Source organism: Sceloporus occidentalis, unplaced genomic scaffold (genome assembly GCF_023333645.1).
Source record: "Sceloporus occidentalis isolate IW3139 unplaced genomic scaffold, rSceOcc1.0.p SCAF_20, whole genome shotgun sequence".
Lineage (NCBI taxonomy): Eukaryota > Metazoa > Chordata > Lepidosauria > Squamata > Phrynosomatidae > Sceloporus > Sceloporus occidentalis.
This window is the reverse complement of record NW_028317000.1, coordinates 4,937,688-4,964,186: the sequence shown is the minus strand read 5'-3', so window position 1 is coordinate 4,964,186 and position 26,499 is coordinate 4,937,688. Positions and strand designations below refer to the sequence as shown.

Here is a 26,499-nt window from a genome sequence, read left to right as displayed (position 1 = left end):
GTTGGGTTAGGCAACTGTGGAAAGCTAGGGAGCTGTGTTATCACCCCACTCCAAGAGGCCCATACCCATTGTACCCCCCCCCAAATAAGAAAATGTACCCCCCAAATGCCCTCTATTTGTTTTTGCTATGTTTTTAAGGTCCCAGGGCCTTAGGCAACAAGACATGAATGGAAATCAATTCCTAATCTCTCTCTGTTCCTTTTCTTGGGCCACCATTTGAAATGTGGTGGAAACGTGGTGGAAATGGCCACCATGTCCCCCAAAGGGTATTAGGAGTGGATTATGTCTTGGAGTTGAATTGTGGTGGAAATGGCCACCATGTCCCCCAAAGGGTATTAGGAGTGGATTATGTCTTGGAGTTGAATTATGGTGGAAATGGCCACCATGTCCCCCAAAGGGTATTTGGGGTGGGCGATATCTTGGAGGATCAAAGAAGGGCACAAAAGTGGCACCAGAACCCCATGTGGACCATGGGCTCACCCTTTATATAGAGGTAAGGGCTCCTTATTCATGTATCTAACCTATACTACACTGGCCCCAGTTATTAAATGGAGAGAATTATGAGAAAACTTTGGTGGGAGCTTGGGCAGGACTAGCTTAGAGTGATGTGGAAATGGAGTAACTTGGAGCGTTTAGGTCTGTCTAGGTCTGTGAGTTTTTGTAAGAGAGAGCACAACATGCTCAACAACATCACTGGCATAAAGGAGCCTTGGAACATGACATCGGGTGTCCCTGTTGACAATTTGGGCGCCCTGGGGAAATTATATTTCTCATGATCCCCAAAATGCTGGCGGTGAAACATTCAAGGTGCCAGCCAAGTTGATGGGGAGAAATGGAAACTTCCACCCGCACATCCTGATATTACTACAAGTAGGAAGAGATGGGGGCATTGTGGACATATAGAGGAGCCAAAAGAGATTCCAATTCTCTTTCAGAAATATCAATATCGTCTCCGTATAGAGTGCCTGTGTACAGTTTGAACCTAGGTCCCTGCTGCCCACAAAGGAAAGAGAAGAAGGTTATCAAAAGCAAAACAACTATCTATTGTTGCTGGGAAGCAATTAAGTTTATTGGCATGAGAGTTAGATAGATCATTAGATAATCAAATCGGTCACAACGCTGTTTCACAACCCAACAGAGAGGAACGTTGGTGTTCAGAGATGGAGATTTAGATAGTCAGTCAACAATGATGTTCTAGTGACTAGAGAGGGCAGGATGACAAAAGAGGGTTTTAATGGTTCCGGAAGAAGACGAGAAGAAGGAAGGACCAGCAGCATCAACAAGGTCTAGGCGATGACAAGACATTCCATCCATGTTCCATTTCCAATTGCCAGAGAGGTGCGTCAACAGCATCCCTTGGGAGGTTGCTTGCATTTGGGGGGACACTTCACCACGGTCTGCGGTGGACAGCATTGGGTGGTTTTGGGGGGACACTTCACCACCGTCTGTGGAGGACAGCATTGGGTGGTTTTGGGGGGACACTTGGTGACGCAGGGGGGTGCCTTGCAACCTTGCTTGCACTGCTGAGACATGGTTCTTGAAGTGAGTGAAGAAACCTGTTGAATAAAAAAAGATGTTGAGATACGAGTAGAAAGGGGGAAGTCCATTTAGGCCTCATTCCCACTACCTTTTAAACCGGATTGCAAATCAGGTTGAACTGGTTCAAATGACCCTGGTTCCCACTTGAACCGATTCGCTGAAGCGATTCGGAGAGGGAGGGGCATGCGCTAGACCTATTTAACCTGCGTCTTTTGGGATAAATCGATTCTGCGCAAGTGTGAACCAGATGCGGATCGGAATCTATTCAAATTTGCCCTTCGGCTGGGCTGGAGCGGGTCCATTTTGAATCGATTCATGCATGAATGTAAACCACAAGTGGCTTGCTTTAGAGGGAAAAAATGTGATCGGGGCAAATGTAGTGGGAACCACGCTCTGCTGTCGAATTGATCCATCGGTTTGGATCAAATACCGATTTATTTGTAAGTGGGAATGAGGCCTTGGATGAATTTTTCCTGCCTGTAAAGCCTTTGCATTATGATCAAAGTGTGGGAGATTCTGGGAGCTGTAATACCTAGTCCCAGAAAAAGTGAATCCTGAATGTTAAACCAATAATAAGATTCTAGATCAGATGCTTAGTTATGTAACCACCTTAGTTACATATTGAAGTAGCATCTACTTGCCCAGTCCCCCAATCTTGACTTACTAAGCAGCAGCTATTGCAAGCAACAGAGGTCTGTTCTTTCGTCCGTCAGACAGAGCAGACTGCCATTTGCCACTGGTGATATTACAATCAGAAGCAGGATCCCTGTCACAAATCCTCCCCACACAGTAGATCACTTCTGGAAGGGGAGTAGATCCCTGTCACTCATAGCAACTGCTGCCTGGTAAATCAGGATTGGGGGACTTTAACAGCCCCTACACTATTGAATGCATAGAGATTGTAAATATAAATTTGTTAGGGATGTGTAACTCCAGCTTACCCTTTCCTAACTGCAATTTATTAAAACTGTATTTTTTTCAAAATTCATATCATGAGTTGCTTTGTGTCCCATATTGGAAGAAAGCTGGGATATGCATTAATTAAATAATAATTAAACCCTATGTCCAAGCAACACGAATAACCATAAACAGGCTACTGCTTTCATGAGGTCCTTCTTTAAAGCACCTGGGGCTGCTTTGATGCAAAACGCCAAGAGTTGCAACATAAGATTTCCCCCAAGATGCCAGCCTCTGGAGATGACACCGAACCTCTCCTATGAACCCAAAAAGGGAAAAACCAAGAGAGAGAGAGAGAAAGCCTTGGTGGCTGGCAGCGCATCAGACAAAATATCCAAGAGACTTACCCAAATTCACAAGATGGAGCCAAGTGAGGAGACAAGTCCGCCGGATGGATTGAGGAGCCAGGAGCTCCCGGCTGCTTTTTATATCATTTCCTAAAGCCTCATTTCCGGAGGACAAGAGTGCAACTGATCCTGTGCGGCTGTTAATTGCTTTGCTGTTAATTGCTTAATTGAGCTCATTGAGATTTCACATCTGCCCTGCCCCAAATTCTCCATAAGTGTCATAAGGAAGAACATTCTTCTCCGATGAGAAGAACGATGATGCGTCAGCCCACCATCAGGGTACCATTTTTGGTCTCCTCTCACTTGGGACATATCTGCCACCAGGAATGATGGGTCTTAGAGTCCTTGTTAGTGTCATCGCCAAAGACCCATCATTCCTGGTGGTAGATATGTCCCAAGTGAGAGGAGACCAAAAGTGGTACCCTGATGGTGGGCTGAAGCATCATCGTTCTTCTCATCGGAGAAGAATGTTCTCCGTGACACTAATGGCACTTATGTCCTGTAGCGCTGCTGTTGTCATGTGCCTTCAAGTCATTTCTGGCTTATGGCAACCCTAAGGCGAATCTATCATGGGGCTCTCTTGGCACGTTTCTTCAGAGCAGGTTTGCCATTGCCATCCTTTGAGGCTGAAGCTATGCGACTGTCAGAGACCAGGGTTCAAATCCTCCCTCAACCACAGAAACCCATTGGGTGACCATGACCAAGTCCCACTTTCTCAGCCTGAGAAGAAGGCAATGGAAAAATATTTCGGGAGAAATCTTGCCAGGAAGAAATTTCTTTAAAATATTTTTTTATTAATTTCCATAAGTCTTAATTAAAAATTACATAAAACATCACTTACATTACTACATACTTACATATCCATTATCATCAGTAACTAACAAAACACACATCTCTTCTGTAACTACACTTAGTTCACAATTGCATTGGGATTTTATCTCTACATTTCATGAATTTTTCCTTCTTCGACAATCTTCATATTAATCCCAGCTGATTCTTTCATAAATGCAAATGGAAAATTGTGCCCCGTCACGATCACATGCGAAACACATACAGGTCAGAAACAGCTTGATCTATTCACCCTTAATAGCAGCCATGGGTACCCAATCATTGTCCTTTCAAAGTTAGTCAACAGCATGATCAAACCATGTGCTAAGTGTCACCAGACGCTGTATTCAGAGTAGAAAACCCGCTCTTCTTGAAAACCTCCTTGTTCCCAGGAACCAAAGGAGATGTTGCCACACACCAAGATGAATCAGCTCAGAAGCATCGACTGCCTTGGAGAAGTTCAGACTGAATGAGCATCTACACTACACTGTTGTCACACTATCAGATATTCTGGGGTTGTTTTAAAAATTATAAAAGAGGAGCTATCCTATGTGTTGAAGCCAAGTCTCCAAAACGGGTTCAGAGGCCGGGATAAAATCTGGAGCAATGTCACCAGGACTGTTCCATGAAATCCATCAGCAATCATCTGGAACAGAGCCTTTAAAGTCTGTCCTCTGGGACAGAATCATAGAATCGTAGAATCGTAGAGTTGGAAGAGACCACAAGGGCCCTGATCCCGTCCGACCCCCTTTTGCCATGCAGGAACTCTCAATCAAAGCATCCCCATTGACAGATGGCCATCCAGCCTCTGCTTAAAGATCTCCAAAGAAGGAGACTCCACTACACTCCAAGGGAGTTTGTTCCACTGTCGAACAGCCCTTACTGTCAGGAAGTTCCTCCTAATGTTGAGCTGGAATCTCTTTTCCTGTAGCTTGTATCCATTGTTTCGGGTCCTGTGTGATGCGGCAGCTAACAAGGCCAATGCGATTTTAGGCTACATCAATAGATGTATAGTGTCTAGATCAAGGGAAGAAATAGCACCACTCTGTTCTGCTTTGGTCAGTCCCCATCTGGAATATTGTGTCCAGTTCTGGGCACCACAATTCAAAAAGGATGTTGAAAAACTGGAGCCATGTGTCCAAAGGAGGGCGACTAAAATGGTGAAGGGTCTGGAATCCAGGAAGCCCTATGAGGAAAGACTCAGGGAGCTGGGGGTGTTTAGCCTGGAGAAGAGAAGGTTAAGAGGTGATATGATGGCCCTGTTTAAGTACTTGAAGTTATGTCATATTGAGGAGGGAGCAAGCTTGTTTTCTGCTGCTCCAGAGAACAGGACCCAGGACAATGGATGCAAGCTCCAGAAAAAGAGATTCCAGTTCAACATTGGGAGGAACTTCCTGAGAGTGAGAGACATTCAACAGTAGAAGACACCTTCTTGGAGAGTGGCAGCGTCTCCTCCTTTGGAGGTCTTTAAACAAAGGCTGGATGGCTATCTGTCAGGGATGCTTTCACTGAGAGTTCCTGCATGGCAGAATGGGGTTGGACTGGATGGCCCTTGGGGTCTCTTCCAACTCTATGATTCTATGGTTCTATGATTCTATGAAGCAGGGGCGACTAATGGCTTTAATGTCAATAGTGTTTTGGATCGGGTTTTAGTCCCAACTTTATGTGATCCGAAGGTGTCAAACCAATTTAGGGGATATGGCGCATCACACTGGTTGTCTCTAAGCTTTTTGAAGCTTTGGTGCCCAGAGTCTCCTTCCTTAGAGGTCTTTAAATAGAGGCTGGGTGGCCATCTGTCGGGGATGCTTTGATTTGGATTTCCTGCATGGCAGAATGGGGTCAGACTGTATGGCCCTTGCGGTCTCCTCCAACTCTATGATTCTATGATTCTATGGAAGAGCAACCAGAAATGGTAGACCTCTTCCCTGAAAATATCAGGGAAATCATATACAGTATCATTTTCCAATGTTGTTTTTTTGCCTTGTGAGCTAAGATTTTATTTGTTATACAGCAGACCCTTGTTATCCGCTGGGGTTTGGTTCTAGGACCCTCCATGGATAACAAAATCCGTGGATGCTCAAGTCCCATTAAATATAATAACAAAGCAAAATGGTGTCCCTTATAAAAGATGGAAAATCAAGGTTTGATCTTTGAAATTTATACTTTTTTGGAACATTTTCAAACCGCGGATGGTTGGATCCGTGTATAAGAAATCCGCGTATAAGAAGGGCCAACCATATTTAGGAGATAAAGCTCTGGTACCATTTGGAATTTTGTTCCCAGTATATTGTTAATCTTTGTAAGAGATGGTTGTTATAAGATGGGAATAATAATAATAATAATAATAATAATAATAATAATAATAATAGTTTTTATTTATATTTCCCACCTCTCCCTGTGGATCAATAAAGTAGGAAGCTGGGTCTCCGGAGATGAACAATGTCCATAATTGAGCTTCCACCAGAAAGCCCAATTATCCAAAAGGTGTGCACCGTATCCATCTGTCACCAGCAGTTCTCATTAAATCCATGAACAATGTCTATTAAAGAGCAGGAGGGACCTCATGGTCCATTTCAACATTGGGCTTTGAGTCAACACCTGGGCTATTTTGAGCATGCAAAGGAGATAACCTTTCATCTCATGAAGTTCTGGATTCTCTCTTAATGATAGGGAAGATGTCCTAAGGAGATGCATCTGATGATCCCAAGCTACGCCCCAATTATGGTTCTTTTCCACCTGATCCAAGCCACATCTTTAAGGCGAGGTGGACAGTGTAGCCTGTAGGCCACATATGGCTACTTAATGATCCCTTGGACCATATGGATTAAAAATTACTCCGGGGTATTTTCTGACCCTGTTGGAAATCCACTGCAATTCAATGGATAATAGTGTCCACTTAAGGAAGGTGTTTGTACAATGTCCACTCAGTCAACAACAAAAAGTGTCACTTGCAACTTTGAAGAGCATGACATCTATTTCTTCACCCATCATTTATAAGTGTGTTGAAGTACCCTGGGCCCAAGACAACCCAATAAACAATTCTCTCCAGGATGAAAAGCAGCCATTGATGAACACTTTGGGTTTGGTTTGCAAGTCAGCTACAAATCCACCTAAAATCTGCAGCATACAGCCTCCATTTTACCAGTATATCATGGAGGACTTTGTCAAAAACTTTAGGGAAAGCTGCATCAATAGAAGTATAGTGTCTAGATAGAGGAAAGTAATAGTGCCAATATATTCTGCTTTGGTTAGACCTTACTTGGAATAATTCTGTGTCCAATTCTGGGCACCACAATTTCAGAGGGATATTGACAAGATGCTTTCTGTGCAAAACAACCTTGTATGATAGCTTTTTGTGGGTTTTCCAGGCTCTGTGGCCATGTTCTAGAAGAGTTTATTCCTGACGTTTCGCCAGCATCTGTGGCTGGCATCTTCAGAGAATGCTGGCATGGAAGAAAGTGGAGTATATATATACTGTGTGACCCTACATATCCAACTCTCTTCCATGCCGGCATTCTCTGAAGATGCCAGTGACAGATGCTGGCGAAACGTTAGGAATAAACCCTTCTAGAACATGGCCCCAGAACCTGAAAAACCCACAAAAAACTATGGATGCTGGCCATGAAAGCCTTCGACTTCAACTGCATATGGATTTTGCACAGAATAGGCCCCAAACTGAGAATCGGCCATGAAAACTACCTGGTTTTCAGACCTTCCCCCAATGGGAAGAAACTTGCTCAAATTATCTGATGCTTCCTTTGAGACAAAGCTTAGTGGAGAATTGCATCCCTACAGTCAATCTCCTAAGATTTGCTCCAGTTCCTCCTTTACAGCTAAACCAACACAAAGATGCAAGAGCAATGAAGATCCTCCGACTATGAATCTCACCCCTGATGTAACAGGTTCTGCTGGGCATGAATCAGGAGGGATGGCAACCCTCTACAAAACGTCAAATGTAGACTTTATGTTGAGAATTTGTATGCTGGTAGTTAGGCTCCTATAAAGCTTTGCCCCTTCATGCGCCTGGAAGAAAAAAACATCCCATGCATGCCCTTGATTCTGTGACAATCGGCTTCTGTTTGTCACGGATCGTCTTTTGCTGCACAAAATTCAGCAACCACAAGATGGTGCTTGAAAGCCATGGAACCGCAGTTTGCAAAATAATGCCATCGCCATCCCAGAGAGAAAGAGATGCACATACAGAGAGTGGACTAGTAAGTGATGCCTTCCAGGTCTATGGGACAATGAATCCGTTCTTGTTCTTTTGTGGGTTTTGGGGGCTCTGTGGCCATATTCTGGAAGAGTTTATTCCTGATGTTTCACCAGCATCTGTGGCTGGCATCTGCAGAGAATGCTGGCATGGAAGTGAGTGGGGCATATATATTGTGTGACCCCCACTCTCTCCCATGCCAGCATTCTCTGAAATGCCAGCCACAGATGCTGGCGAAACGTCAGGAACAAACTCTTCTAGAACATGGTCCAGATCCCGAAAAACCTACCAAAAACTATGGATACCGGCCATGAAAGCCTTCGACTTCACAATCTGTTCCTGCTCTTGGTCTAAAGCACTCACCCTTTAACTGTCGATATTAAAACCAATCCATTGATTAGCTACACTAAGTTATAGAATTGATGTGTGATACTGAAAGTATATCTAGAAAGTCGCTGTGTGCCTTCAAGTCATCTCCAACTAATAAGGATCCGAAGGTGGACCTATCAGAGAGTTTCCTTGCCCAGATTTATCCCAAGGGGATTGGCCATTGCCTTCCCTTGAAGCTGAGAGAGTGTGACTTGCCTAAGGTCACCCAATGGGTTTCCATGGCCAAATGGGGATTTGAACCCTGGTCTCCTGGAGTTGTAGTCCACTGCAGCACAATGGCTCCAATATTTAAATAACCAACTCTGTAATGAACAGAAAGTACCGCAAGCTGTTTAAAGGAATGGATATCTTTATTTGTGTTAGTCTTAATGGGAGATAAACAAGAAACACAGCAGTACCCAAAATAACCTTACATAACCAAGAAGTGTCCTTTCCCACCCACAAATCCCATATATCCCAATGCATATATACAAATCCCATATATCACAATGCATATGCCATATGTATAACAGAAATGAATCATCAAAATTATTTAGCTTAATTTAAAACCGATTGATCGATCGATTGATTCTAAAGAATTAAAGCTTGCCGTTCTAACTGAGACGCATGAGTAGCAAGGTATATCTTCTTTTCAGTTTCGTTCTCAAAGGCAAGAATAAGCAATTTTGCCATTACATACACACACAATTTGCAAAGAAATTGTACAGTTCTTGATGACTTTTCTTAGTTCAAGATGAATTCTTTATTGGCGGGTGGAAATGGCTTTCTCTGTGCAGATAGCATTTAAGCCTTTAAGGTAAGCAAAAATGGTTAGTCATGCTGCAATTTTGCAAGCTCTTTGGCATTATTTTCCTTTGCTTCGTCCTTTCTTGCATGCCCCTAAGTTTTACGTCTGACTTATCCATGGGTCGTATCAAAATCCATCATTTTGGCCCCAAAACCTGCCCTCGACTTATACATGAGGTCTACATATAGCTGAGTACATACAGCAAATCCTATTGTTAGTCCCAATCAGAGTATACCCATTGGATCCATTTAATGGATCTTTAACTCACCATTCAACAATTGATTCAAATGGTCTATTCTAGTTAGGACTAAGCAACATGATTCCAGCCTGTGTGAATGTGTCTTGGATACCCTTGCATTGTCATTCTGGGTTCTAGATTGCATATCTGTGGTACAGATGGCTCTTGATCTCCTGTTCTCTTGTTTCAGGATAACACCGCCGAAGCCCACTTGGTTCAGTCCCTCCGCATTCAGAGACATGAGGCCTGGCCCTCATCTGATGTTCTCTCTCTAGGGCTTCAGGTACACCATACGCTTGTTTGCGCTGCTCACCATCTCTGTATGAAGGGTCATTCAACTGATGTGTTCTCCTCCTGTCTTCTCTGGGGCCAAACCCATAAGTCTGCTCTCTACTTTGATTCATCCTTCTTGAACTGTCTTCAGATGAATGAGACCTATCTTGATGTGATGTTCTGTTCAGGAGGTTTATGGACCTCTCCTTCTCATCCTGTCTGAGGTTGGCCATTTGAGGCCTTCTTCTTTCACCTTCCCTGGGTTCTGCATCATGCATTTGAGGCCTCCTGGTCCTTTCGTTCTCCTGTCCCCAAGACCTAGGTTCATAGCATTGCTGTTTCCCTTGAATATCTTTCCTCCATGTTGGCTCACATGCTAGAGATCTCCTTTGTACCAAATCTCTCTCTGGACGTTCAGGACTGTGATGGTACTGCCTTCTCCGAACTTCCTCCTCTGCTTCAGTAATCTCTGTTTCACCTTGTCTGGGTTCAAATTCATGACCGCTTCTCCTTGGACTCGCTCTTTCCTGGGATTCTGGTTCATAATATTGTTCTCTTCTCTGATGGTCCTCTTGTCCACGTATCATAGGTCTTCTGTATTCAGGTTGAACAGATTCTGACTCACGTGGATGAGGTCTCCTCCTTTCACTTTCTTCATCCTGATGATGTTGGGGTCTTATCTTCTCATCTTCTGTGGTCCCAGACTCATAGGGTTGAGGAGTTCTCCTCTTGCTATTCATGGGTTCAGGTTCAGATGGATGGAGCCTCCTCTCCTCTCTATCTTTGTGCTCTGATGCATATGACCCTTGATGGTCATCCACTTCTGCTCTTCTTATTGGGTTGGAAGTATAAGATCTGCCCCACCTATCTTGGTCAGGAAAGCCAGATCTTCTCCTTTCAGGCTCATCTCTTTGGTCTTCTCTGTGTCCAGCCTCTCTAGACAGAGATGCTCTTTGCTCTTGACCTGTCCTCTCTTCCCCTCTCCATTCATGATCATTAGATCTGTTCCTGTCTCTGCGTTCAGCCTCAATTCTCTGGGTTCTCCTCTGCTCCCATTCTGGATTGGGTAACTGAGGTCTTCTCACCTGTCCTCTCGACAACGTGTCATATGCATCTATAGGGTCACCATTAGGACCCTGATTCTGGTGCTCATCCGTATTACGTCCTTGAAGAAGATTTGGTGACCGGTATTGATGGTCCTCTCCAATGGCAGGTTGTCGCTCTTTTATCTGACGGTGGCTTACATCATCCTTTCGGGGTCCAAAATCGCGAGTCTGCTGGTGAGTCTTTACCTCCGTCTGCCGTCCGTACTGCGTTTGGCCCACGTATTCATCTTCCCATTTCTGATGTTCATGAGATAGGCGATCTCCTCCGCGAGGAGCTCTTCTCTCAAGATTGTGAAGCTGGTGGCTCCTCTGATCCACTTGGGCAACAGGCTCATGTAGATGGTAATCTCTCCTCTCTGATCTTTGCACAGGAGCTGAAGTTGGGTGAAGGTACATCTGGTCCGAACCTCCTCTCTCACGGATGTTTCTTTCTTGATGGTGGTCCCTTTCATCCCTCTGTGGGTCCCTTCCACGCAGAGCTGCGCCAGTTTCTTCTTTCTTAAGGAGGCCTTCTCTTGGCTTCAGGTGACTATAGCAGGCCTTGGCCACTTTGAAAATGAGAAGCAGGTACTCACTGAAGTCCACCAAACCATCTCCATTGCTGTCCAACATCTGGAACATCAGTTCAATTGTCCGGGGGTCATGAGGGTTCTGGAAGAGGAGAAAGTCATGAGGAAAAGAAGTTAACCTTTCCTTTTCTTTTGGCGTAAGCTGCTGTTTTCTGCCCTCAGCATCACCTAATTCACAGTAACCCAAGCCACATGTTCTTTCTCATCTCCATGATTAGTATTATTAATGGTATTAATGGTATTATTAATGGTACAGTCGGCCCTCGCCTTACGTGGGGATCCGTTCCGGATCCCTCTGCGTAAGGCGAATTCTGCCTATGCTCAAGCCCCATTGGAAACAATGGGGCTCATGCATGGCGGCACGGCAATGCCGTGGTGCGTGGGGCACAACGGGCACACGTGCCCATTCCATTGAATGGGACGCGCCGCCCCTTCCGCCCCGCGTGCGCCCTGCGGCTTGAGCACGTAAGCTCAAGTCCGTGTAAAGCGCGCCTGCGTATGACGCAGGCACACTGTATATATATATGCAATTGGATTGCCGAAAGAGATTCGAAGTCTTACTAGGCTTGATGGCTTTAAAAAGGCAGTCAAGATATATCTCTTCCATCCTGTGGGCCTTTCCAGATTCAGATGAACTTCTAGGAACCCACATTTATTCATTGGACAATTGCCCTAAAAATTTCCTCGCCCCATTCTAATAATGGTTTTAACGAGTGTCCAATAATGTAAATGTATTTTATTGTGGATGGGAGAGTTAGGGAGGGGGGTTGGGATATAATGAAACAAGCTGTTATTGTATTGTATGGATGTTTTTAGGGTAAGCCGCTTCAATCGTTTGGAGACGTGGGATATAAATTATTATTATTATTATTATTATTATTATTATTATTATCCCATTTCTCCAAACGATCGAAGCAGCTCACACTAAAAATAACTATTAAATACAATTATTATTATTATTATTATTATTATTATTATTATTATTATGCTTGAGAGCCCCACTCTTAGTAGGTCATCTTCTATCACAGGGTCCTACTCACCTTGATGACTTCTGCAAACTCCTTCTGGATGAGGTGCTTCATCTCCCTCCTTTTCAATGTAAAGTTGCCTCCATGGGGCTGAGCATACTTATAGAAGACACCGATGATGGTGCAGATGCTGTCCAGAAGGTAAGGCATCTTCTAGGATATCCTCCTCTAACTTTTTTTAAAGAGAAAACGCTGACATTAGTACAGGCTTAGCGTAATATTTTAAGTCTCACCCACCAACAACATTGTGCCCGATGGGAGCAGAGATCCATTGGGTGGCAGATCTAGAACCGTTCCCTCTGCATGCGATAACAACTATGGGTGATGGATAATAAGGACGAAGAGGCATTCCTGTTTTACCTGGGATGGCATTCTTCATCTAATACCATCTTAAAAAGAGCATTCCCTGTCTTACACATGCAAGAAAAGAAATCTCTTTCTTAAAAGGATGTCTGCTATGATGTGCATTTTTTATGTTGAACGAGAGGAGGACATTTTGCATGCCACATCCCAGACTGGATGTGAGTTAATAGTTCGCTCCCCATTTTTTGCTTTCATGCATTTGCCTTTGCTCCTCCTTCCCCTCAGTTCTTTGTGCTAGAGCTTGGAAAAGTTACGTTGGGAGGCTGTGGCGGGGTACAGACCGTCAAAATGAGGTGCCTCCCTGGCGCCTCTCTTTGCTCCGCAGGAGCGCTGCAGCAACCAAATTGTGCGGAACTACTGCGGAGCAAAAAAAGAGCTCCCGGAAGCAGCTCCTTTTTGTGGCGCCACTGCAATGCCACAAAGTGCCAGAGATGGCACGGTGACATTGCAGCTGCACCGTCCCGTATGGAAGCGACACAGCTGCAACGTCACTGTTGTGCGCCCTGTCTGATGGGTGCGCCGCAGCTGCGGTGTCCTCGGCATGTGCAAGGGTTGCCAGGCATGTGGGTGCTCCACCCACCAGGCAACCTTCGCATGTGATGAGGGTGCCGCAAAGGCCCTTCTCTTCTGGGCCTTAGATTCTGGGAATTGCAGTCCAAAGGTTCCAAGTCTGGTTTGCCATACCTTCTCTATTCCCCTGATTTTTCTCTGTTAGAAACTGAAAAGGTTAATTCTTTGGACTACAACTCCCAGAATCCTGCCCCCAGCCAATATGGCAACTGACGGATTTGGGGAACTGTCATCCAAAAATATAACCTTTCCAATCTCTGGTCTCCCAAACCCACCCTATTCAAAATGTATTTAGTAAGTTGTGATCGCTAAGCTGTTGTTGGGTTCAGATGGGACTCAAAAATCAGGGTGCAAAATACCTTCCAGTTGAACCTTCCTTGGGCAACATGTTTTATCCAAACTCTGGTGACTCTTGTTGAAGAACTTAGGCATAAACCACTGCCAACCAATTTTGTCTCATAACTCTGAATATCAGAGTCAACCCAAACATAAAGAGGAATCCATTATCCTAAGGATGATTCCATTTTCCTATAAACTATGCACTCTCCTCACAGAGGTGCATTTCTCAGCTATCAGACTTGCAAACAAAGCATGCGCTAAGCTTCGGATAACCAATCCCAAAACAAAGCATGCCAAATGCAAGTTATGTAGGTGAGGAAAAGCATGCACTGCATAAAATGTACCTTTCACCATTTGTGGAACCATCTTTCTAAAAAGAAAAATAGTACACTAAGCTTATCATCTAGTCTGATCAGATGTTAGATGTCTAACTTGACTTTAGACCAACATGAGCAGCAGAAACATCTTGTAGTATCTTTGAGACTAAGAAAGAAGTTGGTAGCATGAGCTTTCATAGACTTAAGTCTATGAAAGCGCATGCTACCAACTTCTTTCTTTAGTTAGTCTCAAAGGTGCTACAAGATCTTTCTTTAGTTAGTCTCAAAGAGTTAGTCTTGAACTTCTTTCTTTGGTTAGTCTCAAGATCTCTCTACATACTGATAGTACAGACTAATATGGCTACATCTTGAATAGAGGTAGAAAGCAATCTCCTTCTTTCCATATCATTTGCAACTATATAGATATAAATATCTGTCATGCTCCCTTTCACCGCAAATTCCAATCACTTTAGCTTTTCCTTCACTAGACTCCTGCAGTCTCTGAAACAATGCAGCTGCATTTTCTATCTATGCACCATTTCCATAACATCACTCTCCCATCTTGATGCATACAGAAGATGGGATCCTTTCCAAAACTCTACAGCAACTCACTAAATTTGCACCCGCCTTGCAAACTACGCAGCCCTAGGAAAGTTTTCTGAGACTCACCCAGGTTGGTCAAAACAAGTGTTTTCAGGGCTTTGGAGAAGCAAGATGGAGAAGGCGATAGAGCTGGTCTCTTTTTATACGCTTCGTAATTATAAGAGTGGTCCATGACGCACTCCTCGGGTGATGTGTCTCCTGACAAGGGTGGCCCTTGTTGTGTCTTCATCTCCTCCGAAAGGACAGGTCTTCCTTTTCTGTATCCTCCTGTTCTTACTAAACCTAGAAACCTGTTTCTCTTATCTGTCATATTTGTGAGTTCAGAAATAGCACTGGTCGCCATGAGGCAACTGAAAGATCTCATGGGCTCCCACCTTCTTTGGCGAGCTCTTAGGTTAAGTCGCTGGTGGGGAAATGTGTATTTTATGCCCATATGGCCATTGTCACTGATGAGCAAAGGGCTATCCGTACTGGGACCAGTATAATTCAAAGCCATAACTGTGTTAGTCTGCAAAAACCAATGTCCAAAGGGATCTTGTAGCACCTTTGAGACCTAGGACCTTATCACACAAGGCACTTACCGCGCTGGGATTGTGGTGCTTCAGAAGCACGGAGGTGGGATCGCTGGCCGCGCTTCCCAAACGTTATTGAGGCATTTTGCTGTTCTTCTGTCGTCAAAGTTTTCATGGAGCAGCCATTTTTGTAATAACGGGAAATCCCATTATTGCAGAAATGGCTGCTCCGCAAACTATTTGTCGACAGGAGAAGAGCAGGACGCGCTTCAGTGACCGGCAATCCCATCTCTGCGCTTCTGAAGCGTTTGGGCCACAATTCCAGCGCAGTAAATGCCTCATGAGATAAGGTCCTTTGTTGGTCATAAACTAAGGCAGGCCTATCCATTCGACCCTGTTTAGGATATCCATCCATTAATCCTTGACGATGATTCTGTGCAATCCTACTGTTATAAAACTGTCGCATTATAGAATCATAGAATCATAGAATCGTAGAGTTATGGTAAGTTAGCTTTTATCTGACATTATTATAGTTGATGTGATGTATTGGATTGGATGTATTGCACTTTATTGATTGTATTTATATGGTTTTATTGGGTTGTAACTCCACCTCGATGCGCAAGGAGAGGCGGGGAAATATAAATACAGTGCGCCCGCGTTATACACGGGTGCACTATATGCGGCTTCGAGCATATGCTCAAAGCCACGCGGGGCGCAACGGGTGGCACATCCCATTCACATGAATGGGGCATGCTCCAGTGGCGTGCGCCCTGTGCACCACTGCCATGCCGCCTCGGGCACAAGTCCTATCCATTTGAATGGGGCTTGAGCATCCGCATTTTTTCTCTTACGCGAGGGGGTCCCCCCCATAAGAGAAGGGCAGACTGTACAATTATTATTATTATTATTATTATTATTATTAACTGAAGTCAAAGCAACCCAAAAAGTCGGGAACTGAAATGGATGTCAATGGAGCCCTTGAGAGTTCTGGACTGTCTAAGGGTATGAAGATTTATAACTAATATTCCCTCCTTTTAAAAAAATAATGATGATGATAAAACCTTACCTTGAAGATAAATGGTGCAGAATACAAATGACTGCCTACACCCTTCAACTAATAATAACTCTCCTGGGGTGGGAATTTCATGCTAGTTTAGGGTTTGAACAGGAGAGACTGTGGTCGCGGCACGTAGTTACTATTTCATGAACTAAGGGTATAATTTTGCCTCTATTGAGGGTACAAGGAATGTGGGGCAACCAGAGATGATACGGGTTCTTGGAGAAACATTGGTCATATTCATTGTACCCTGAAATCCTAATTTCAAAGACATTCAGTCACATTGGGGTTCATCAGTCTATCAACTATTGACCACAATAACCTCATTGTCCCAAGATAGTATTCTCTGAATCAGTATATCTTGTCACCATCATCATCATCATCAAAACTTATGAAGTGATTTTAATTATTCTCGTTTTAATCTTAGAATCAAAGAATCGTAGCGTTGGAAGAGACCGCAAGGGCCATCCAGTCCAACCCCATTCTGCCATGCAGGAAATCACAATCAAAGCATCCCAGACAGATGGCCATCCAGCCGCTGTTTAAAGACCTCCAAGGAAGGAGACTCCACTACACTCCGAGGAAGGAGTGTGTTCCACTGTCGAACAACCCTTACTCTCAGGAGGTTCCTCCTAATGTTGAGCTGGAATCTCTTTTCCTGGAGCTTGCATCCATTGTTGCAGGTCCTTTTCTCTGGAGCAGCAGAAAACAAGCTTGTTCCCTCCTCAATATAACATCCCTTCAAGTATTTAAACAGGGCTATCATATCACCTCTTAACCTTCTCTTCTCCAGGCTAAACATACCCAGCTCCCTAAGTCGTTCCTCATAGGACTTAGTTTCTTCCAGACCCTTCAACATTTTAGTCGCTCTCCTTTGGACACATGGCTCCAGTTTATCAACATCCTTTTTGAATAGTGGTGCCCAGAACTGGACACAATATTCCAGGTGCGGCCTGACCTTTGGGACTTAATCGTAAACCTTTTCAGTCACGAATCTGATATATGTTATGTACCCACATATACGTATGTATGTTTTATGAGTTGTATACTTTATAATTGTTATACATTTTTGCTGTAACTAATTGTAGCTTACTCTCAAAAGCGTGGGAACGTAGACAACTTACCTTAATTTATTATAAAACATATGCATTTTGAGGCACATATAATATAATATAATATAATATAATATAATATAATATGCCTAGAAATGCATATGTTTTTGGCATGGAAATAACGAGTCTCTTGAAAAAAGCAACACACAAAAACATGCATGGATCTTTCCATAGAATAATTTCCTCTAAACACCTCCAGATGTGCAAATAGCAGCGAAATACTGTGCCGCTATGCGCAACAACATTTATTTTCTACAGAGGAGGAATTTTGGTCCTGCATAAAAGGACGGTTAAATCGGGATCAACCTTTTTTGCATGAAAGGATTAACTGTCCTTTCAAGCAAGAACAAAATAGTTCAATATTTACTTCCCTCAAGGTGCCTTGGTCAAAATCTTTCCTCTGTTGCCTGTTTCTTGGGCTGAAACCTGGAAACTAATGCTAGTATCTTTGCATGAAGACCACCATGAAAGCATAGCCCTTAAACCTATTACACAACTAAAGTTTCTTGTGTGTTTTTCAGGCTCTGTGGCCATTTCTAGAAGGGTTTATTCCTGACATTTCGCCGGCATCTGTGGCTGGCATCTTCAGAAAATGCTGGCATGGAAGTATGCAGGGTATATATATTGTGTGGCCCCACTCTCTTCCATGCCAGCATTCTCTGAACATGCCAGCCATGGATGCCAGCGAAACGTCAGGAATAGACTCTTCCAGAACATGGCCACATATTGCCCGAACAACCCACCAAAAAACTATGTAATGCCGACCATGAAAGCCTTCAACTTCATATCACACAACTGTTGGTGTCTTTTTCCAAGGCTGGGTGTGATGCGTATCGAACCTGGAATTAGAGGACACTTGTCTTTATCGTCAGACAGCCATCACAAAACTCCAGCGATTTTGCTGAAATACCCAAAAAGAAGGACATTAGACACGGACGATCATCCGAGGGGTATTTCCAGGACTAAGGTGCTATTTTCTTACAGGGACAACTATATCGCCTTGCCTAGTAAGAATGGGTCCTTTTGTCTTGTCAGCACTGACATGTTCTTATTTTTGAGAATAAAAAGGTTGATCCCGATTTAACAGCCGGATCGCTTAAGATATCATTACCAGAGCATTAAAAGATGTAATTAGCTCTGCAGAGGAGAGGAGAATAAAACAGGTGTATGCAGGCCATGGTTACTCACGTCCTTTTTTTGGCAGGCGACAAAAAGACAGCAAGGCGTCACTGGGGAGATCTTGCATAAACAGGGTAGGGACCCCGGGGAGAAGGGGGAAATCTTCTGAGAAACAGCTGCAGAATGACCCCAAAGGGGTGGAAGAACAATCCTATGGGAGACTGAAGCTCAGAGAAGCTACCAGGACATCTGCAATCACAGCTGGAGGCTTCTGCATTGGGGTGCATTTGAAACTACCTGGTTTTTATTTGTTGTTGTTGTTATTGACCTGATTCCCACTACCTTTTAAACCGGATCACAAATCAGTTTGAACCGATTCAAATGACCCTGGCTTCCACTTAAACCAAATTGCTGAAGCGATTTGGAAAGAGGGCCATGCACCAGACCCATTTAACCCACATCTTTTTGACGTTGATGTTTTTCCGCATCTTTTTCAATAAATCGATTTCGCGCAAGTGTGAACCAGCTGCAGATTTAAATTTGCCCTTCGGCCGGCTGGAGTAAGTCCACTTTGAATCGATTCATGCATGAATATGAACTACAAGTGGATTCTTTTAGAAGTAAACAATGCAGTCGGGGCAAATGTAGCGGGAACCACGCTCCGCTGTTGAATCGATCCATCAATTTGGATTGCACACCAATTTATCTGTAAGTGGGAATGAGGCCGTTGTATGCCTTCAAGTTGTTTCCAACTTATGGCAACCCTAAGGTGAACTGATCATGGGGTTTTCTTGGTAAGATTTGTTCAGAAGAGGTTTGCCATTGCATTCCCCTGAAGATGAGAGACTTCAATAGACTTCATGGCCAAGTAGAGAATCGAACCCTGGTCTCCAGCATCATAGTCCAAAACCAAACCGCAATGCCATGCTGGTTCTCTATGTGAATCTACTTTGGATATAAGAGATCATCTCCTCGGATAAAGTCCTGGAGGTTATCTACACAAGGGCCTCATTCCCACTACCTTTTAAACCGGATTGCAATTCAGTTGGAACCGTTTCAAATGACCCTGGTTCCCACTTAAATCAATTCACTGAAGCGATTTGGCGAGGGGGGCCATGTGCCAGACCCATCTAACCCGCGTCTTTTTGATGCCGATTTTTCCCCACGTCTTTTTCAACAAAATTGATTCAACGCAAGCAGATCAGAATTGATTCAAATTTCTCTTCGGCCGGCTGGAAACATATCATTTCGAATCAATTCATTCATGAATGCGAACTGCAAGCGGGTTATTTCGATGCCAGAAAATGACAGAATATGCAATCAGGGCAAATGTAGTGGGAACCACACTCTGAAGTCGAATCGATCCATCTATTCGGATCACACACCGATTTATCTGTAAGTGGAAATGAGGCCTAGGCATTAAAAATAAATCCCTCCAAATCTGGCACCATCAGAACACATTTGGTGCACATCCCAATCTGCATCAGACTTGGACTAATGCGAATTTTAAAAGCTCAATCGTTTGCTCTGTAGTTTCCAGGGAACTCTGATGTTTCCTCCCTGCGACTGACGGATTTGCAATCCTCACCTTGTCTTGAGGAGACAAGAAGGTCCCACTGACTAGTGGCTTTCATGGCCACTTCGAATTTTGAGCAAAGAGACCTGATCAGCCTAATGCATGGAGAAGAACACCCCTCACAAGGCTGGAGATCTCCCCATTGACCAAATATTGGCCTACAACCAACCTAACTAGAGATATCCTTCTCACTTTGACATGGAAGCCAAGAAATTATGTGGGAATTCTGACTCACCTTCAACGTTCATCTTGAATCATAGCCTGCATTGGTTGGGAATGGCATTTCCCCCAGGTTTTCCAGAGGTCACTATCTTTGAGCCAAACAAGGCCTGAAAGAGAAAGAGTCTGCATTATTACTTGGAAGAACTAACTCCAGGCCTCTAAAGACAACGGAGGACGGCGACTAAAATGGTGAAGGGTCTGGAAACCATGCCCTATGAGGAACGACTTCGGGAGCTGGGGATGTTCAGCCTGGAGAAGAGATGGTTAAGAGGTGATATGATAGCACTGTTTAAATATTTGAAGGGATGTCATATTGAGGAGGGAGCAAGCTTGTTTTCTGCTGCTCCAGAGAATAGGATGTAGAGCAATGGATGCAAGCTACAGAAGAGATTCCACCTCAACATTAGGAGGAACTTCCTGACAGTCAGGGCTGTTTGACAGTGGAACAAACTCCCTCGGAGTGTAGTGGAATCTCCTTCCTTGGAGGTCTTCAAGCAGAGGCTGGATGGCCATCTGTCAGGGATGCTTTGATTGGGATTTCCTGCATGGCAGGGGATTGGACTGGATGGCCCCTGTGGTCTCTTCCAACTCTATGATTCTATGATTCTATGAACTATATGAAGACCTGATCAGGCTCAAATCAGCTCCGACTGTTGTTATTGAGGGACATCTAATAGATCACCACCGGCTAACAGTAGAAATTGTAAAGACCCCATATGTTGTTCACTGGCGTTCCCAGCATCCCTAGCCAACACAGGAATGCTGAGAGTTGCAGTTCAATGTCTGGAGGGCTCCATGGTTCCCTCCCATGTCATATATCACACATTCCCCTATCCTTTCTTCCTTGCTTGCTTGCTAGCCCATATCTAACATGAAATTACCACCACAAAAGAGGTATTATTAGCCTAAGGGTGGGGTGTATTTAGGCACCATATCATTTCTGTTAAAGGAAAGATTATTTTTATTTCAGACAAATGAATAATGGTCGGTGGCTTGCACAACCGACGTCTCGCAAGAGCTTCGCTGGGAGCCAGAGATTGGAAATCTGATATGGAATAATATTCACCCATAATTATTCGAACTCCACGTTTTTGCTTCAGCCCCCGGATTGTGTCCTAATCTCAGCCTTTGCATTTTTTTACCCCGACATGCAACATTTTTATATATATATATATATATATATATATATATATATATAATAGCCATGATACTTTTTACAAAAGATGATCCTGAAAGAGCTTCGAACATCCCCCATTTAACTTAGCCAATATTCTTATTGGCTCTACTAGCATCCCCTGCTTACTCCATTTTGCTAAACAGCAACATCACTTGAGCCCTGAACCTCTGGTAGATATTTAGCGTATCAACAGCATTAGACCATCGATTTACCGATAACAAAGGCCTCATTCCCACTACCTTTTAAACCAGATCGCAAATGGGTTTGAACTGGTTTAAATGACCCTGGTTCACACTTGAACCAAATCGCTGAAGCAATTCGGAGGGGGGGCATGCACTAGATCCATTTTTCCCTGTGCCTTTTTGGAACCAGATGTGTGAACCAGATGTGGATCGGAATCGATTTAAATTTGCCCTTCGACCGGCTGGAGAGCAGGTTCATTTTGAACCTATTCATTCGTGAACGTGAACCACAAGTGGGTCATTTAATTTTATTTTGCATCAAGAAAGTGCGATCGGGGCAAATGTAGTGTGAACCATGCTCTGCTGCCGAACCAATCCATTGATTTGCATTGCAAATCAATTTATTTGTAAGTGGGAATGCGGCCAAAGTTTAGCTTTTAGGAGTGATGTGTTTCAGTCTTTGGTTTTTGCTGCCGTTCTTAGTCGCCATCAGATCTCCTTCGATTCATGGTGGACCTATGGCAAGAGACTTCCAAAACACCCTGTCATCAAAAACCCAATTGCAAGCTCAAGAGCGTGGCTTTTTTTATTGTGTCTATCCACCAGGAATGTGCTCTTCTTCTTTTCCTACTGCCTTCCACTTTACTAAACATTACTATCTTTTGTAGTGATATAGTCTCATGATATAGTCAGAGTATGATAGCCTCAGTCTAGTCATCCTGGCTTCTAGGGAGAGTTGAGGCATGATTTGCTCTAAAACCCATCATTCATCTTGTTTGGAAGCCCACCAAAAGCTATCCATAGATCTCTCCCACTGTCTTCACTGTCCAGCTTTCACAACCCTACATAGAAATCAGAAATATTGCAGCACACAGATGATCCCAACATTGGTATTCAGCAAAATACCTTTTTTATTTGGGGAATCCTATCTAGTTCCTTCATAGTTGTCTTTCCAAGTCTTATAAGCTTATCGCACGGCACTTGGAGGAATGGGAACGGAACGGAAAGCGTGTGTTTACCGCACAGGAGAACGCCGCCGATGCCACCGCGAGTCCCCAAGCCATTCCCCAGCCATTCCCCAACCATTCCTCAACCATTTCCCAGATGTTCCTGGCAACCAATTTTGAAGAACAGTTCAAAAACATCCTTTAAAATAGGTGGCCATGGAAGGGCTGGGGAATAGCTTGGGGACCCCCGAGACATCGATGGCATTCCCCTGCGTGACAACACACATTTTCCCCCATTTCATTCTGTTCTATTCCATGCCCATTCCTTTGAGTGCCGTGCGATAAGCTTATTTGCCTTGGGTATCAAATGAAATCTTTTGGAGGTCTAGAATTGTGGCCAGTTCCATCTCAAGATGTACTGGTCCTGAACATGTAGGCACTGGTATCCAGGTTGGAGCATGTATGGAGGCTCTGAAGATGCCAGCCACAGATGCGGGCGAAACGTCAGGAATAAACTCTTCTAGAACATGGCCACAGAGCCCGAAAAACCCACAAAAAACTATGGATGCCGGCCATGAAAGCCTTCGACTTCACTATGGAGACTATTTTCATCCAACACAAGCAGTTGACGATGACCAGAAAACATTCAACCAAGTGGAACGTCCATCCGTTCCGAAACCTTGGTTCTTAACTTAGCCTCTTTCATCCAGAACCCATCATTATAAAACGTTCTCTCCGACTTTGATGGGACCATCCTTTTGATGTGCCGTGTCCCTTCCTTGTTTGCCAGTGAATAAAACAACAACAACGCTTAGCCCCAGAACTAACCGAGGAAGGTGTGACGCTGTTGTTCTCTCATAGTTGCCACAGAGCCATTTGTGTTATTTTGGGGCTTTCTTTAAAAAAAAAAGAAGAAGGAGGTAAAAGGGGTGACGGTAGACAGAAAAGAAGCAAAACAACCCGTTTTGGAGGAGACAAAGGTGTAACAGGCTGGTCTGGGTTGGGCTGGAGATGAATCAAACCGTCATCCAGGAGGGTGTTGACTTCCATGGCCCAATTACGGACTCTATAAAAAGGGACCCATTACCTGATATTCCCCAACCTGCCTTCTCTGAAGCTGGTGACTAGTTGAATTTGCTGACCTGGGTGAGTCGAAACTTCACATTACTGGGTTGCTGAGAAACTGAGATGTGGCTCTGTTGCAGAAAGGGTAGGGCAAGGATGGGAAATGGACCCAAACAGGACAATGCAACGACTGAGAGTTTGCAGGATCAGACATGGATGGGCAACTTGGTTCCAGGCAGATGTTTTGGACTATCAGTTTTAGCGTCCAGCCCACATGGCCAATGGTTAGGGATGATGTGACATGTAGTCCACCACATCTAGAGATCTCCAGGTTGCCAACTCCAAGGCTAAGTCATTTGGAGGTTTCTAGGTTTCAACGAAGATGAAAGGAAGCTACACTGAGGGCAACACTGAAGGTAAAGGCTGCAGAAAGAATCCAGTTTGACACCATGCTATGGAATTCGGGGATACTAGTTTTATGAGACATTTAGCCTTATCTGTCGGAGAGCTCTGGTGCCACAACAAACTACAGGCCCCAGGATCCCATAGCATTCAGTTAAAGCGGCGTTTCCTCATCACAGTTTGTTTCTGCAATGGGGATGCAGCCATAGAAGGGACCTGTAAGAGTCTTCACAATTAAGGAATGAAGGATAATGAATGAGAGAAGTATTTGGGGTGGGTTTTTTAGACCCTGTGGTCATGTTCTAGAAGAGTTTATTGCTGACGTTTCGACAGCATCTGTGGCTTTGGCATCTTCAGAGGATGCTGGCATGGAAGAGAGTTGGATATATATATATATATATATATATATATATATATATATATACACACACATACACACACACACACACACATACACACACACACACACACTGTGTGACCCTATATATCCAACTCTCCTCCATGCCAGCATTCTCTGAAGATGCCAGCCACAGATGCTGGCATGGAAGAGAGTTAGATGCAGGAATAAACTCTTCTAGAACATGGTCACATCGCCTGAAAAGCCCACAAAAAACTATGGATACCGGCCATGAAAGCCTTCGACTTCACAATGGGAGAAGTAATTTGCTATCCCCCTGCACATTATCCTCTATACCATACACCCAGTAGAGATACAGGTTTTTCCATTTTCTTTTGAGCATACTATGCGTATGATCTTTTATCTTCTGACTTATACTATTCACCTGTTTTAAAGCCATGAAAGACAAAACCAAGCAATTAGGTCTCTCAGATAACTTTCTCCGCACGTTTGATGGGCCTAAGGCAAAGCGGATCCTTGCTCGATGGAGAAAAGATATTGACATCCAATACCCTACTCCTGCTGCAAACACCATTTGTTCCCCTATTAGTTTCGGTTTGGGGTTTAACTCAAACAGGGGTGCAAATTATCTCCAAAATCGAACAATTTCTCAATATAGGATGGTGTTCCGCAAAGCCAGATTCCAACGTATTGGAGGGACGTTTCCAGCGAACTGAGTATAAGGATTGCATATGCATTTGCAAGGAGGGACGAGTAGAATCTTTATCCTATATACTCCTTTTCTGTACATTTTATAAAGATGGCAGATTAAGACTACTTAACACCTCTTTTAAGCAAGTTCTCAGGTAGAGCTTTAGAATAGTATCTAATATATTTGGTAGTGTATACCAGGGGGAAAAAGGTAACGGAGAAGGATGCAAAGGTCTTTTCTTCTGCAGCCAAAACTCAAAGGGCCATGTTCCATAACCATTAATAATTTAAGGTCAAAATTATATGAGGTGCTAAATGGGAATAATAGACAGGATTAAGAGGGATATCAAAAGTCTGCTTACTAGTAATACAGTTGTACAGTTTTAATATGTATTTCAATATATCTTTTTTATATATCTTTTATATTTTATAACATATATATAGGTCAAATATTTTATCTTTTAAACACATTTGATTCAGCTGTATTTAAAATGTGTTTATTTGCATTTAATTATACCCCACTGTTTTATTTATTGATCCACTGTTTTGAAAACGGTTCGCTCTTACTTTCCAATATGGAGCGCTCACACTTTTGCGTATCGGCATATAAGCTGTATATAACTGTTGCGGTGTTTCGGTTGGTTTTGTCGTTGTCATGTTGCCGTTGTTTGGCCTTACAGTTTGTTAACAGTGAGAAAGGTTTGTCCTTGTACTTCATCCCTACTTTTATGTCATGCCATGCTATGGAGTTTTAGACAACAAAGAGAGACATATTGGTTCCCCCAGGCTTTTTCAGTTTGTTGGGCTTCATTGCTTAGGTTCGGTGCATTGCATTGGCATGCCATTTAAAGTGGTATCAGACTGATATAACTATCTAGAGCAGGTAAAGGCTGCATGGTTGAGGCCCTGTCTGCCCAGGTCAGGATATTCCAGGGTTAGCCATTACCTGACCCTCAATTTCCACACCAACACAGCCGTCTCATATGCATCTTGCTGAGCCACCTGGTATATTTGCCACCGCTGCTGGTCACTCACTTCTGAGGTCAGAAGAATATGCCCAGCTAAGGCCACATAGCTGCCCATCTTGTTCTGACCATAGTGACCCATGGCGGCGGCAGACACACCAGGAAGCTCAAGACAGCCACTGTGGAGTGGGAACATAGCACTCCAGATCTTCCTGAAAGATCCAAGGTAAAAGGTAGGTTATTTTAATGCCTGTTAAGGTGGTTATATCCCAGTTATGCCAGACCTCGCCCAGACCTCTTGCACCGAAGTTTGAGTCATGCATCATCTGAACAGGACAAGGCCAGAATGGGAAGGGAAATGGGTTTCTGCACTGGGGTGACACCAACCCATGGCAATAGGTTGGACTGGACGGCCTTATGGTCTCTTCCGACTCTATGTTTCTATGCTTCTATGATTCTAATCCTAGTGAGACCACTGCACTCATAAAAGACCATTCACTAATACATAAGTCCCAAGCAGAAGACCAGTCCTAGCGAGACCATTGCACTCATGTAAGACCATTCACTAAGACATATGTCCCAAGCACAACACAGGCCTTCTTTTGTAGTGACTGATGTCCAAACCCTGCCCTCCAATTTTTGTCTCTTCCC

The 26,499-nt window shown here is 43.8% G+C and overlaps 1 protein-coding gene across 1 annotated transcript; it reads right to left on the bottom strand.

Moving 5' to 3' along the window:
* Positions 1-1,343: 1,343 nt before the first annotated feature.
* Positions 1,344-12,422, bottom strand: LOC149301835 (uncharacterized). Its single transcript, XM_089483596.1, has 3 exons — positions 12,285-12,422; positions 10,655-11,326; positions 1,344-1,556 (listed from the first exon to the last, which is right to left on the bottom strand). The coding sequence occupies exons 1-3, from the start codon at positions 12,420-12,422 to the stop codon at positions 1,344-1,346; spliced, it is 1,023 nt and encodes a 340-aa protein (XP_089339722.1).
* Between the last annotated feature and the right edge of the window lie 14,077 nt (positions 12,423-26,499).